This window comes from Mycteria americana, chromosome Z, assembly GCF_035582795.1.
Source record: "Mycteria americana isolate JAX WOST 10 ecotype Jacksonville Zoo and Gardens chromosome Z, USCA_MyAme_1.0, whole genome shotgun sequence".
Lineage (NCBI taxonomy): Eukaryota > Metazoa > Chordata > Aves > Ciconiiformes > Ciconiidae > Mycteria > Mycteria americana.
In genome coordinates, this window is record NC_134396.1 from 79264076 (window position 1) to 79278870 (window position 14795).

Below are 14795 nucleotides of genomic sequence, written 5' to 3' on the forward strand. Positions count from 1 at the left end.
TTAAGAAGAGACAGGACAAGGGGCAACGGTTTTGAAGTAACGTTTGAGGGCAGGTTTAGATTCGATAGAAGGAAGAAATTCTTTACCATGAGGGTGGTGAGACACTCAACAGGTTGCCCAGAGAAGCTGTGGATGCCCCATGCCTGGAAACGTTCAAGGGCAGGTGGGACGGGGCGTCTCGTCCCACTCGGTGGGTTGCGAGACGGGTGAATCTTTTCGATTCCCCGACGGTTTGTGTACCGACAAAAGCCGATCTCTGCTCGGCAGCGCCGCGTGGTCGGTAGAGTCACGACAAGGACTCAGAGGAACAGTCTGGCCAGCGACCTTATTAACTGGCGAATTCAACAAACGGACAAACTTAACGAACGGGCAAGCTCAACGAACGGACAGAGGCGATTTGGCCACGGAGCTGTTTTCTGGGCAACCCGCCACAATTTATCCCAAACTTGCATCTGTTGGAAGAGTGGAGGAAGAGAGAAGCGAGAAGAGGAAAGGAGAAGAGAGGAGGAAGCAGAAAGAAAAAGTATCCCCACCCTTGGATCCCGCGATGACAGACGTGGCAATCCTCCAGCGGTGGGCGCGCGGGCGCGGGTCCCTGGAGGGCGTGTCTTTTATAAGCTAATCCCCGCCTCCAGGTACGCCCCTTCAGGACTTACAGGGTTCTTGTTCTAGAAAGTTCTCAGTCTTCTGCGCAGGCGCTGGGGGAGGGGGGTGGTCGCGAGGGGTCTCTCGGGCGGTCGCAAGCCCCTTCCTCGGATCAACTCCGTGTGATCTCTGGCCATAGATGGTAAGGTCCGCCGGAACCGCGCGTCCTCCGACGCGCTCTCCACGTCCCGCGTGTCCCGCTCCCGCTCTCCCCCACCCCGTGCTCGCCGACCTGCCGTCGCCATGCAAATAGCCCCTCGCCTCGCCACAATGTTTGAGACATTAGCTCTTTCAGTCTCTCACACGGGGCTCTGAGCGACCTGGTCTAGTTGAAGGTGTCCCTGCCCACGGCAGGGATCGGGACATGCTTCTGTGGGTGGTGGGCAGGCTGCAAGAGGAAGCCCATCGACCGCGCGGCCAGGTTTCAGGCCTCCAGCCAAAGCGGGAGCCCCAGAGCTGAGGAGTCCCACCGGCGGCAGGGAAAGCGCGCAGAGGGACGGGAGGCTGCGGCCCGAGCCAGGGGCAGGTCAACTCCCCTGGGAGAGCCCGGGTCACGGGGGGGGGGGGCAGGACGCCCTGCCCCTCCTGGCCCTGGTGGCGGGTAACAAGAGGGCCCCTTGTGACCTAGCCGTGTCGCAGCTAGGGATGCCCAGCACGGGCGCGGCAGCCCCAGTCAGTGTCCCAGACCCTCAGAAGAAAAGGACATGACCCGTGGGGCTCGTGCAGGAGCCCCTGTGCGCAGAGCATGTGTTTCCCTGCGACCCCTGGCGCACCGCACCCCCAGGGCCGGGGTGTTTCGCCATGGCCCCACCGTCCCCACCAGGTAAGAACGCAGGGCTGGGCCAGCGCCATAGGGATCCCAGGGGAGCTGGGCCCAGCAGGCGGGCCCTTCCGGAAGGGGCTGGGGGCAGGAGAGGCGGCGCCAGGGCCGGGGTGGGCGGGTGGGGGCTGCCCGCTGGAAAACGGCATCCTGCAGGAGATCTCCCCCCACCCCCACCCCCCGTCCCTGCCCAGCTCCTCCGCCCCACCACCTCCCCGCTCCAGCCAGGCAGCACCCGCATGGGGCCGCTTGCCGTGGGCTGCCCCCTCCCCAGCCTCACCCCCCTCCTCTGTCCCGCAGGATGGCGAGTCGTTCCCCCCACAGGCGCCGTGCACCCCGGGCGGCAGAGGACAAAAGGCCTGGGGTAGCCGCTGAGGACCACCAGCGGTCAGAAAGCCCCCGGCAAGGCGAGCTGCGCAGCGAGGACGTGGGCTCTGCCAGCCCCATCATAGATGCGGAGGAGGGCAAGAGCCCCGGCATCCCCGACCCGAGTGGGTATTGCCAGGAGCCCGGGGGACCACCTCCTGCCTCGGGGCACAGAGCAGGGCAGGCTGAGGCAGCTGGGCTGGCAGGAGGCTGCGGTGCTGCGGGGCTGGCACCTGTCCCGCCCTGCTGCCAGCGGCATCCTGGGGAGACGGGGCATCAGCACCCTGGCCCAGGGATTGCCGTGTGCGGGGCAGCGGGCGCAGGGCTGGAGAGAGGGCCCCTCTCCCCTCTCCCCCCTGCCCCTGCCTGCAGCTCTCCCCGCTCTGCTTCTTCATCAGGTGCAGCCGCTCCTGCCTCCAGCTGCCAGCTGGAGGACGAGGAGAAGGAAGCCCGCGACTACTTCTCGGCCTTTCTCAACAGCACCCAAAGGGTAAGCGCAGACTTCGTCAGCAGGGCTCTGCCCGCGCTCCCAGCTGGGTGCCGCCGCCTCTGCTGCCTGGGCGCGGGCTCTGGGAGGGCTGCTGGCGGTGCGGAGCTGCTCCCCTCCCGGCCCCTGCGCCATCCCTGCAGCCCCTCCAGCCCCTGCTCCTGCTGGCCGCGCCTCTGCCCCCTCACCCTCCCTCTCTGTCTCTCCCCGACTGCCAGGAAGAGGCCTCGAAGCTGAGGTTTCTGGCCTCCATCTGCACGCTCTGCAGAGCCTGGCTGCAGGGCAGGTACCGGCCGGGTTTCAGATCAGCACGTAAGCTGGTGGAGAAAATGGAGGTGAGGGCACCCCCAGTGGGGCTGAGGGAGGGGGGCAAAGCCGGCCGAGCACCGGCCCAGCAGTAAGGACAGCACTCGGGCGCCTGGGCACGGGGGGGGGTGAGACAGGCCTCTGTGGGAACAGCCCTGCCTGCCGTGGGGCCGCTGCAGAGCGAGGGGCCACGCGCTGGCCTGGGGGCAGCGGGGCGGCTCTGCCCGCCCTGCGGACTGCTGCCGGGCACTGGCAGCTCCCGTGCCCCATCCCGGCCGTGCTCTCCCTCTCCAGGTACTACGGCAAAAGCAGCTCCCTCGCAGCGTGGACGCCGCGATGTGGCGGCAAGCCGTGCTTGCCGTCGCTGCAATGAGGTACCTGCCCCAGACCCCGGCCGGGCCAGGGCCTCCCCACGGCGTGGGCCTGATGGCACCAGGCATCTCCTATCCTGGCAGGACCCTGGCGGCACTGCCTTGGGGCCTCTGCTCTCCCTCACGCTTGGCCCATCGGTGGGCCAGATGGGAGGGCGGAGGGTGCTCCGGGGCTGCCCGGTGCCTCTTGGCCCTTCCTCTGAAGGGAGAGGCAGGAGACGGAAAGGGGTTCGGGCTCCGCTGGCCAGGACTGCCCTCTGTCCCTGCCTCGGCGGCACGGGGGAGAGAGGAGATGCCTCCAGGCATCCCTTCCCCACCTCGTACGGGTACCGCCCTGGGGACTGCCAGCCCCGACGTCTGCAGCCAGCTTCCCCAACGTGGAAGCTCCGCCATGCAACCGGCACCTTCTCTCCTTGCAGCAAAGAGAACAAAGGCCTGCTGGACCAGCACCTCTGCCCCTGCATCCGCAGCATCTTCTGTCTTGCTCCAGCACAGAGCAGGGACAGCCAGCACGCTTCACTCGATGCTCAGGTAAGCGCGGGGTGAGCTACGGAGAGCCTGCCAGTCAGCCCCTGGGCACGCTTTCCTAGTTGGCTTTGGCTGCCGGAAGACGATAGGAGGAGAAGGAAGACCAGGGAGACCCTGAGGCCTCTCCCCGGCACCAGAGGGCGGCTGAGGCCCGCCTCAGGTGGAAGGCGTTCAAGCCAGCTTCCTGCAAGGAAGAAGGGCCAGGGCAAGCGTGCGAACTGCTGAATCCCCTCACAGATCCTGAGGACTCTGGACAGCGTGCTGGAGGTGCTGGCGCGCGATGCTTCGCAAGTGGAGAAAATCTTGCAGGTCAGGCATTTGCCAAGAGCTGGGCTCACGAGGTCTCTTCCTTGCCTCGCCCTAAAGAGACGCGACCTTCTGGAGCGCGCGCGCCCCAGCCCCGAACCAAAGCGGTGGAAGGAACCCGAGCGTCCCTCCCAGGCCCCCTGCTCTGGCAGCTGGCGCTGCCGAGCCACTGCCCTTGCCGCCCGCCCCGTTCACGCTCTCCTCCCCAGAGGGCAGCAGGGTGGACATCTGCTGGGACGTGGCCACGGTGCAAGGGGAGCCCAGCCCTGAAGCGCTCTGCTTCTGGCCTCCCCGTGGGCCCCAGCCCAGCCTCCCTGGTGCAGGCCTCCACAGAGGTTCCTGTCCTCCTGGACAGCGGGGGCGTGCGGCCGTTTTTGGAGGAGCGCGTGAGGAGGGGCAGAGGTGGCTGGCGGGGCGGGATCCAGCTACCTCCCTGACTGCAGCGAGTCACCAACTGTCGGCAACGGTCCCCGAGGCCGTGAGGTGGCTGGACCCGGACCCGGTCCCAGGCCTTCCTCCTGGCCGGGGGAAGCCTTGGCGGCACGTTGCGTAAACTCCGCCAGGCGCTTGGCAGGGCCACCGCTCCGGGAGGTGCCGTCGCTTCCCGAGGCAGAGCGGCAGCTTTTCCCTTCTCAGGTCCTGCTGCCCTTCACGGCATCCCAGCAAGTGGCTAGGCGCCGCAAGGCTGTGGGGAGGATTGCCTGCCTGAGCCGCTTCGTGATGCCCTCCTCGATGCTGGAGGTAAGGGGCCTGCGGTGCAGGCGGCCTCTGGGCACCCCTCGCCCCTTCCTGGTGCCCCAGAGCAGCCAGTAGCTCCGGGCTCCCTGCGAGGGAAGCCTGGGCGCAGGGCAGGGGATTCGGCAAGGCTCAGCCCTGCGCCAGCGTCTTTGCCCCTCCCTCTGGGAGCTGCTCTCTCCCGTGCCCTTTCTCTCGGGAGCCAGCTCCGTCACAGGGCACGGGAGTATTTGGCAGGCCCAGCTCTGGCAGCCCTCCCCTGGGTTGCCGCCCAGCCGCTTCAGCGTTGAGGGCCTGCGGGGCTCTCGGGCCCTTCCCCTCCCCACTGCCACTGCCCGCGCCCGGCCCCTTCCCCAGCCCACCGGCCCCGGGGCTCCTGCTGCAGCCCCGCAGACCCTCCCTTCCCGTGCTGTGGAGAGCTGGGCAGGGCGGTGGCAGGCCTCGGGACGGCCTGCCAGAAGGATGCGGCGGGAGGAGAGGGCGCATGGCTGCGCCCTTTTGTGGAGACGGGGAGTCCCGCAGGTGGGGAAGGAGGGCTCCCTCGGCTGAGCGCCGGTGTGGAGGACCAGCAGACCCAGGGTCTCAAGCCTCCTTCAGGCACCCCAGTCCCGCAGGCTCACGGGGAGGGAAGGCAAAAGCCTTCCAGGGCTCCCGTCACAGGCAGGCAGCACGCTCCTCGCCCTGACGCGGCTGCCGCAGGCTGGGTCTCCACGGGGCGCAGCGCAGGGCAGAGCAGAGCCCTCCAGAGCTCTGGCTCACGCAGCGCTCGGCCCGGGGCCCGCTCTCTGGGGTTAGGCCTTTCGTCCCGTCTGCCGCAGCTTGGCCCTGCTACTCCTCCTTCCTCTCCCACAGGTCTCGCACTTGAGAGACGGCAACTTCTTCCTGTTCCAAGCGAAGCCTCTGCAATTCCTGGGGCAGCTGATGGGGCACCTCACCCTGTCCTGTGCCGAGAAGGACCAGGAGATCAGCTGCGGGGCTGCGGAGGCGCTGCGTGCCGTCCACGGCTTCATCCTGCTGCGAGAGGGTGAGAGACGCTGGGGCCTCCCAGCCACCAGGGCTCAGGCGAGGCGCCGCACCGCCTTGGCCCCCTCCTCTGCTAGAGCAAGGAGCAGCAAACTCCTCCGAGGCTGGAGCAGGGGAGCAGCTGTGCCGCGCCAACCCGAGGGCCCACGCAGCCCGCCTCGGAGCCGCGCCTTGGGGCCCGCCCCGAGAAGCCTTGGGCCGGAGAGCCTGTGGCAGCAGCATCCCAGGGCTTCTCTCCTCCTCCCGAGCAGAAGGCCAGACCAAACTCTCCTGCCCTTCTGCAGCCTAAGAGGCGGTTTCCCCTCCTCCCGCGGGAAACGGGCCCACTGCCACCCTGGCACGTCTCCGGCTCCCCACAGAGCGGAGAGCCAGGCACAGAGCTCTCCCCGACGCCCTCGCCTGCTGTCGCCAGCTCTCCGTTGTTCCTGCCGCTCACTGTGTGCTTCCCCTCCTGCCCAGCCTGCTACGCAGCACGCGAGGATCCAAAGCTTCGAGTGGAGCGGGAAGGACCTAGCACCTTCTGGGCCAAGGAGCCCGCTGACGAGGCACCGGTAACAAGCTCCTCCCTCGCTGGGGGTCTTGGCTGTGGGGCTGGCAGGAGACTGGGATGAACCAGTGCATCAGCCATCAGGGCGGATGGCACGGCCTCCCGCCGATCAGGCCGCGGGGTCGCACCACCTCTCCGCAGGGAGCGGCCAAAGCGTCAGCGCGGCGGCTCCGGCTGTCCCGGCCACCGGCGAGCTCTGGTTGCCGGCAGAGCCAGCGCACCGTGAGCCTGCCCCCCCTGCCCCGCTCCTTCGGCCCACAGGGCAGCTCCCTCTCCACACCCCCCGTGGCTGCGCTCACCCCAGACCAGCCCCTGCTGCTGGCACTTGTCCTGGGGCAGGGGGCCAGCGCTGCCCCGGGTTTCTCACTCCAGAGCCGCCCCCGCAGCTCAGCCGTGCCCCCCCGCCAGGGCCCTCAGTGCGACACCTCTTCCCTGCCTCTCTCCCTCAGGTATTTGGGCGCTTCCTCTTCCAGACTGAGAGGACCAGCTTCCTCCTCACCGTCTTGAGAGGCATCGTGCACCCCAGGGTCTCCGATGTCCAGCTGATTGCCAGCGTGCTGGAGGCGGTCTTGAGATACCCGTGCTCGGAGCTGAACAAGGTAGGCAGCGTGCAGCCGGACTGCCCTGCGCGTGCGCCCTCCGCCCCGAGTCGCGGGCTGGGGAGCATTCGACGGGAGGCCTTTGACCAGCCAAGAGCGACGGGAGGGAAGCAGGTCTTGGTGGCAGCTGGGGCCGTGGCTGTGCTCCACCCCGCTCCACCCCCCTGCCTCCGCCAGGTGGAAGAGGTCGTGTGGACCATCCACGCGCAGCTGGCATGCGTCAGCCAGAAGCCCCTCAAGGACATCCTGATGAAGACCCTTCTCCAAGTGGCCCTCTTGTACCCTCAGAGGGTGACCACTAGCCTGCTGCAGGCTTCCCCGTACTGTGACAGGTAGGTGGCCCCGTCAGCCTTGGGGGCAGCTCAGGACCTCCGGGGCCCGCCCAGGCAGAAGGGGTGGTGGCCGAGGTGGCCCCACTGACAGCGTGCTCCGGCTCCGCAGCGCTGCCAGGGCCATGTGGAGCACGCTGGCCTCTGAGCCCTGCCTCGGGGACGACATGCTGAAGATGCTGCTGTGGGTCCAGCAGACAATCGGCAGGCAGTGCCGCATCGTGGGAGAGCGCAGCTACTGCATTTTCCTGGCTGTGAGTGTCTGGATGAGGCCTGCTCCCCCCCCGGGGGCTCCAGCCCCTCCTCCCCTCTCCACCTGCCCCCAAGCCCAGACCTCCCCAGGGACACCTGGGCCAGGGGCCTCAGGGCCACAGCCAGGCCCCGTGGCACACAGGCAGGCAGCCTGCCCCTGCCCCTGCTGCCCTCAGTGGTCTTCCTCCCTGCCCGCCGCCTGCTCGAAGCCGGGAAGCCCGGGGCAAGGCGGCTGCCTGGCCAGAGCAGGCTGCGGGGCCAGGGAGGGGAGGGGGAGCCCAGGGCAGCCAGCAGGGCCCATGGGGCTGGCTGGGCTGTTCCCTCTGGACCGCAAAGGCTCGCGTGCCCGTGCTACGAATGGGAGCCGAGCCCCGAGAGCTGCCGCGGCCGTGCTCCAGGCCAGGCGGCCGGGCCGGGCTCTGCGCTGGCACCTCCCTCAGCTCAGCTCAGCGCGGCGCCTGAGCCCCGCCACCCCCAGTGCCGGGCAGTGCCGCAGGGACACCCCTGCAGTGAGAGTGGTCCCTGGATGTTTTCTGCAGGTAGCCCGTGCCATGCACGAGATCTTCCTGCTGCCCTCCAGCCGATGCTGCGTGCAGTTACTTTTAGAGGAGCTCTTCATGGCGGTGGTCTTCCAGGTCTCCTTCGGCTTGAGCGGCCCACAGCAGGGCTGCTGCAGCTCTGGCAGTCAGAGCAGGGAGGCCGAGTGTTCTCCAGTCCACACCCTCAGGTGCTCTGTCCCTCCTCCCTGGTCTCTGTCCCGGGCCCAGAGCCGGGGCCGGGGCTCCACCGGTGACCCCGCTTTGCTCTGCGTGCAGGAGCGCGGTGTGCGCCACGCAAGCTCTGTTCTACTGCCTGGGCGGCGGTGCCTCCCTGGTTGAAGACATCGGGAGGCAGGGCGCCTGGGACATGCTCATGAGCCCCGAGACCTACCACACCGGTATCGCCGTGCTGACTAGGTGAGAGCCGCGTCAGTCGTCCTTGTCTGCCCCGGCGTGTCTCCGCTGGAGAGGAGGGGCCCCCTGCACGATCCCCTTCCTCGTGGGCGGTGGGGTGCAAGCAGCCAACGCAAGGCGCAAACGCAGCCTTGCCCCGCGTGGCCTGGCCCGCGGAGTAATGGCTGGGGCTGGCAGCGCGGTCCCAGAGAGGTTTGCCTGCCCAGCTCGGTGCCGCCAATGCCTTCTTCCCCCGCCCAGGGTGCTGCGGCGTGAGGTACCGGCCTGCTGCGTCGCCGTGTCTCAAGAGGCGGTCAGAGGCCTCCTTGAGAGGCAGGCCTACCAGGACATCGGCGCCATGACTGTCTTCGTCGAGGTGGGCCTGGTGGCAAGCGCTGCCTCTCGGAGGCCAGGCGGAGGGAAGCCGGGCTGCGTGCACGAGGCAGAGGGCGGAGGGGAGGCGGCGAGGGCCCTCCGCGGGCCCTGCTGCCTCCCGCCTGGGCTGGGCCGGGCCCTGGTGCCTTGTCCCGAGCCGTCCAGGAGCTCTGCTGCCTGTGCCGGGCTCTCACTCTGCTGCTGGGTGCGTTTCAGCTCCTGGACTGCACCGATTTTGAGCATGTCAGCAGCCAAGTCCTGCACGTTGTCCAGCTCCACCTGCAGAGCAAGAGCATGGTGCTGCGCAGGATGGCAATCACAAGCCTCGTCACGCTGTCTGCGAGACCCCAGGAGGTGAGCAGGGGCAGCCGGGCACAGGGAGGGCGTCCGCCGGGGGCTGAGCTGCAGGCAGTGGTGCGCGCAGCGGCTCACTTGAGCTTTGCCAGGAATCAGGAGCGGTGGGAACGGTGCCCGCTGCTCCCGCTGCCCTGCTCAGCGGCCCCTGAGCGCTTCAGGCCAGGCCCTGGGCTGCGCCGCACGTGGAGAGATCTCTGCCCGACTGGCACTGCACCCTCTCCACGCAGAGCGGTTTTGCCGGTGCGGTCCTCGATGGCGTCACAAAATGAAATCGTGTGTTTCGCACAGGCTGTGACTCTGCAAGGCCTGCTGCCAGCGGTCCTGCAGCGACTGCAGGATGACGACGGCGATGTCGCGGCGGCGGCCCTGGCTGTCCTCGGCAACGTGCTCTGCCTGGAGGACAGGCCGAGGGCTGTGTCCATTGCTCTGCAGCTGGTCGAGACGCTCCCGCCACTCTTTGAAAACGTAAGGCAGTGGGAGAGCAGGGGTTTGGTTAGCGTGCCCGGGGGGGGGGGGGGGGAGGGGGCGCGTGCGCGTGGCCCGGGGCCGGTGCGTCCCTCTCCGCACGTGCCCGTTGGCCCGTGAGTTCTTCTCCTCACTGCAGAGGGAGAGCCGCAAGCATTCGCCTCCGCACCGTGGGCTTGGAGGAGCCAGGAGTGAGGTCCTCCCCTCTGCCTTCTCTCCTCCTAGGAGTCCAGCTGCGTGCAAGCGCGCTCCATCCTCCTCTGGAGAGATGCGATGGAGGTGGCAGTCAGCACCCACAAAGAGCAGATGAGAAAGGACATGCAGAGGAGCCTCCTGCCCCTGTTCTTCCACCTGCATGACAAGGACGACAGTGTGGCTCAGGTGAGGCCCTCTGAATGTGCCTCAACTGGGGCCCAACCTCCCGAGTCCCTGAGGAGGGCTCAGAGCCCCTCCCTGCCTGCAGCCACAGAGCTGGCAGCAGCTGAGAAGGGGGGCAGGGACATTTCCTGCACCTGCCCTGCCTGATCCAGCAGAGCCCAGCAGCAGTGCATGGCCACAGAGACGAGACCCAAGCGCTGGAGCCCCCAGGGGCTTCCCAGTGGCGCCTGCAGGTGTCTGCGGCCAGGGTTTGGAGCCCCAACCCTTGCCTCCCCCTGCTCTGCCTAGGGACCCCCAGGTCCCGTCCCCTGGGCGGCGGTGCCATCTCCCCGTCTCTGCTGCTCTGCAGGCTTCTCGGGAAACCCTCCTTGGAGCTGCCAAGTTCCTGAAGCGGAGGCAGCTCAGGAAGCTGCTGGCGACAGAGCAGACATGGAGGGTCAGCGAGTGCCTGGTAAGGATGGCCCCGAAGCCCCACACCCAGCCTGGAGAAGCCCTTCTCCCCCAACGCCCAGCGCGTGGGGCTAGCACCTGTGCCCCTGCCCACGGGGGGCAGCCCAGCGCTGCCTGCCTGCACCGCACGCAGGCTCCCTCTCTCCCCCTGGAGCCCAGGGGTGCCGACGGAGCCCTTGGCCCAGCTGGGCCTTGGCAGCAGGGTGGCACGGGAGCACCCTGCCCTCTGCTCCCTCCAAACCCCAGCACCAGCCAGCCGCTGGCCGGGTGTCGTGGGTGTCGGGGAGGGGAAGGCAGGGGAGGCCAGTCCTGGGCGTAGGGGGAGGGTCTGCACCAACCCTGTCCCCTTGCGCTCTCTCCAGCTTGTGGAGGGCAGCAGCAGAGCGGAGGAGTACCTGCAGCAGAGCCTGCCGTACCTGCAGAGCCCACAGGAGCCCTTGCGCGAGGCGGCCGTCAGGTTCATCGGTGAGCCAGAACCCCGCCGGGGGTCCCTCCCTGCCCCGCGGCAGCTCAGCCCCAGCCACGGCTGCTGCCAAATCCACCCACGGGGCTCCCTGCCACCTTCTCCCACCCCTGCCCACGCAGCGGGGGCTGGTTGGGAGCCTTGTTGGGTCCCTCACGGCCTTCTTGGGCTTCATGCTCAGGGGACCGCCCTGGGCTCAGCCTTGCCCCAGGGGAGGAGGGCGGTGGCCGGGCTCGCGGGGCCGGTGAGGGGGAGCTGGGCTGCTGGGGCGGGCAGGCCAGTGGCGGCATCTGTGACGGGCTGCGTGTGCCTAGGGCTCGCCGGGCGGCAGCTGAGGGACGGGCGCCAGGAGAAGCTCCGGGTCATCTACGAGGGTGCGTGAGGGCAGTGGGGTGTCCGTGGGGGCTGGCAGGGAGGAGGAAAGACCCTGGGTAGGGAGCTCCACTCCCGGGGGGGCCTCTGCTCCCTGCGCAGGTGAGGGGCGGTGAGGGCAGAGCAGAGAGGGGGTTTCAGGGGTATGTGGGGCATTGGTGGCCAGCACCTTCTGGCTGATGCCGGCGCCCCTGCCTCCCTCCTGGCCGTGGGAAGAGCGGGGGAGGCGGGGGTGGCCCTGGCCGGAGGGGCTCCTGAGGTCCCCGCAGATCCGGGCTCTGACCTCGGCTCCCTTCCTTTCCGTCCCAGCCCTTCGAGGCAAGGCGAATGACAGCAGCCTCTCGGTCTCTTCCCTGGCGATTCAAACCCTCATGATCCTGGGCGCTACAGCGCAAGAGCCTCCCTCCGCATTCCGCCTGCAAGCGCTGTGCTACCGGCTCCGGAGGGCGTGGAGGAGGAGGACCCTTGCCCCAGGAGCTGGCTGGCTGTGCTGCTGGAGCTGCGTGCAGAGCTGATCCCGGGTGCTCTGCACACTGACACCACCTCAGCAGCTGGACCTGCCCCCCCCCGCCAGCAGCCCGGGGCCCCGCAAAGACACACCCCACCCTGCGTCGTGGCCCCAAGGCGCCAGCTGCGCTGCCGGGCTGTGAAACCAAGAGGAAAGGTGAAGGAAAGCTTTTGCCTGCCCTGCCCTCTCCAGGGACGGCCCGGCCTGGACAGGTGCCCGCTCTCTGCAGCGCTCCCATTTCATGGGAAGGGGCGGCTGGGCCACGAAGCCTGAAGAAGCAGCCAAACGCTGTGGCAGGGCAGCGAGAGGACAGCTTTGGCTGGCGACCCCACAAGGAAACGGGCATCCTGCAGGCCGGAAGCAGAGGCCTTGGCGCAGCCGGCCTGCCTGCCTGTGTCTCCCGGCCACCGCTGAAAAAGACTGTGGAACGTCACGTGCCGTTTGCGCTCTTCTTCCCCGTCCCTCGCTGCCCTGCTGCCCCCCAGACCCCCGTAGGGTACCTACTCTGCCGCGACCCGCTTGCCCCCCACCCCCTGGGGAGCCCTGCTGCCCCCAGGCCCCCACAAGGGCCCCAGGAGGGCCTGCACGCGGCCCTGCGAAGCCGTGCTGCTCCCCAGGCCCTCGCAGCGGCCCTAGAGCGCCTTCCATGGGGCCCTGCGAGGCCCGGGAGAGCCCCTGGGGCTCTCTGGAGGGGCCGCTTGGCCCCGCACGTGCCCCTGAGAGGGCTGTGAGAGGCCCTGGGGTTCTCTGCCAGGGCAGCAGGGCCCTGCCCGGGCCCCGGCCGCGTGCCGCAGCCGTGTCCAGCTATGCAATCGGCCTTGTCGCAGCCCGTTGCTTCTGCGCCTTCTGCTGACCAGAGCGGCAGTTCCTCTCCCAGGCACGCACGGGGCGCTGGGAGGGGCGGAGCGTGGGCCCCCCCGTCACGGAGGGACGCTAAAACTAGCTCAAACGAGGGACAAGCTCAAACCACGTTATTTCACCAAACGGCCAAAACCGCACGACAGAAACCAACGAGAAAGGGGGGCAAACCGAAATCAATCAACACTCCGCTAACTTTTAGCCCGTACCAGGTTCGAGGTGTCAGGCGGGGTGTTGTTACCACACGGCAATACACACACAAGAATGACGATCCAAAGCGCGCACTCGCGCTCACTCGCAAAGGGGGAACCCTCTCTCCTGGGCACCTCAGAAGAGGGGAGGAGGGCGGTGGCCGGGCTCGCGGGGCCGGTGAGGGGGAGCTGGGCTGCTGGGGCGGGCAGGCCAGCGGCGGCATCTGTGACAGGCTGTGGGTGCCTAGGGCTCGCCGGGCGGCAGCTGAGGGACGGGCGCCAGGAGAAGCTCCGGGTCATCTACGAGGGTGCGTGAGGGCAGTGGGGTGTCCGTGGGGGCTGGCAGGGAGGAGGAAAGACCCTGGGTAGGGAGCTCCAGAAGAGCGAATGGCTCCCCCGGGAGGGGCGGTGAGGGCTCACCCAAGGCTCTGTCCAGAAGAAGTCACTCCCCACGGGAGGTGAGGGCACTCAGCCCTGGGCAGTTTCCTCAGGAGGCGTCCCAGCCCGAGGGGAGAGGTCCCGAACACGGGCCCGCTGCGCCGGGAAGACCACGCTCAAAGGGGGTCTCCGGCGGCGCCCCGTTTGTACCCTGGCTCGGATCTGAGCTGTGCTCGTAGTTGGTCGTGATCTCCAGAGCTCTAGCTTCTCCGAGCCAAGGCGCCTCGCTGGCTGGGGACCCTGTCTGGCCACCAAGGGCCCCGCCTCTCCTGCTCCCCTGCCGAGGTGCGTCCGTGCCGGGGGGGGGGGGGGGGGGGGGGGTGTGGCACGCGGCAGAGCACAAAAGGCGCGAAAATGAGGCGCGAAACGCCCGTGCCCGCCACGTTAAAAGCCCCGGTCTTTAGCGGGGGGAGGGGGGGGAGCGTGCCTGTCACACGCCCACCGGTGGGGTAGCGGGCCGGGGCAGAGGCCCCCCACGCCAAATGGAGCCACAGTCAGCCGTGCGCGTGGCCCGCCGTGACAGCGGCCTCTCGATGTCGCCCGCCACCTCGCTGCCCGTTGTCCCCGGGATGGGGACCCCCAGGGGGAGGGTCTTGGGACCCTCAGGGGGACAGGGCCGGGACCCCGCAGGGTCAGACCACTGAAGGTGCATCTAGATGCCACGAGTGCTCCCGAGTTGCAGCTCAGAGAAAGCCAACTGTCCCCAAAACACCGTCTTCTCGAGAAGGTACGGCAAGCAGAGCTGGCGTCCGTCAACAGGCTAGCAATCGCCCACAATGCTTAAAGTGCAGGTGCAGGCCCAGCTGCTCTGCCACTATTCCCGGACCTTCTCATCCGCTTCCGATGCTCAGCTTTTCAATTATTTTTAAAATTACCGTCAAGCTCAGTTTTATCCGCGTTGAGGAACTGCTCCGTGCCAGCAGCTCGGGGCAACGTGCTTTCATTCCCTTCGTTGCTGTGTTTCGGCATTTCTGTTCAGAGTAGCGATACTCAAACGTGGTGAGCGCTCGGCAGGCGGTGCGCTCGTCGCTCCACCCCAGGGGCGTTACTGCCCGCACAGCTAGCCAACGTTCACGCGCATCTCTGCGGCGTACGGCGGCAGCGAGATGGTCAGAGGTCGTTAGCCCCGTTGCCTGTTTTCCCAGGTGCACGGCGCCTGGCTGGGATGGAGCTCCTTTTCTTCGTAACAGCTCCTCAGGCGCCGTGCTTCAGACTTGTGACCACACCAGCGCTGGTAACACACTGATGTTTCGGCTGCTGCTGAGCAGTGTTGGCACAGCCTCAAGGCCTCCTCTGTGCCTCGCTACGCCACCCCAGTGAAGGGGGGAGGGCTGCGTGGTGCGTGCGCGCAAGGTGTTGGGAGGGGACGCAAGCAGGCAGATGACCCCAGCTCCCCAGAGGGACAGTCCGTGCCACATCGCGCCGTGCTCAGCGAGAAAAAAGGCGGGGAGGGCGCGTCGGGAGGTTAGCCAGCTTTCGCTCGGCAACCGGTTGGGCATCGGTCTACCCAGGGGTGGCGGTAGGTGCTTGCCTCTCGCCTTCGCGTTCCTGGCTTTGTTTGGTTTTCTCTCTCTTCTTCCACTTCTCCTTTGCTTACGAAACGATTTTCGCCTTGACTCACCAGGCTGCTCGCTTTTCCTCTCCCTTGCCTCTTCCCCCAGCCCAAGCTGTGCGGAGCTTCGCAGCCCACCAGG

The 14795-nt window shown here is 67.8% G+C and overlaps 1 protein-coding gene across 1 annotated transcript; it reads left to right on the forward strand.

Moving 5' to 3' along the window:
• Positions 1–1766: 1766 nt before the first annotated feature.
• LOC142402821 (maestro heat-like repeat-containing protein family member 7) lies at positions 1767–12047 on the forward strand. The gene is made up of 22 exons (XM_075488644.1): positions 1767–1960; positions 2204–2321; positions 2537–2653; positions 2919–2998; positions 3415–3526; positions 3761–3832; positions 4466–4570; positions 5417–5588; positions 6047–6138; positions 6584–6733; positions 6911–7065; positions 7175–7316; positions 7854–8041; positions 8130–8270; positions 8508–8622; positions 8838–8975; positions 9267–9443; positions 9669–9824; positions 10171–10272; positions 10634–10736; positions 11049–11108; positions 11416–12047. Exons 1-22 carry the CDS (start codon positions 1767–1769, stop codon positions 11619–11621), a joined length of 2895 nt encoding a protein of 964 aa, XP_075344759.1. The 3' UTR covers positions 11622–12047.
• Positions 12048–14795: the final 2748 nt, after the last annotated feature.

Excerpts from the sequence above, each read along its gene's own strand:
- LOC142402821 (XM_075488644.1), top strand. The coding sequence starts at position 1,767 with ATGGCGAGTCGTTCCCCCCACAGGCGCCGTGCACCCCGGGCGGCAGAG. Across the intron at positions 7,066-7,174 it reads GCTTCCCCGTACTGTGACAG|CGCTGCCAGGGCCATGTGGA; the intron begins GTAGGTGGCCCC and ends CCGGCTCCGCAG. Across the intron at positions 11,109-11,415 it reads GCTCCGGGTCATCTACGAGG|CCCTTCGAGGCAAGGCGAAT; the intron begins GTGCGTGAGGGC and ends TTTCCGTCCCAG.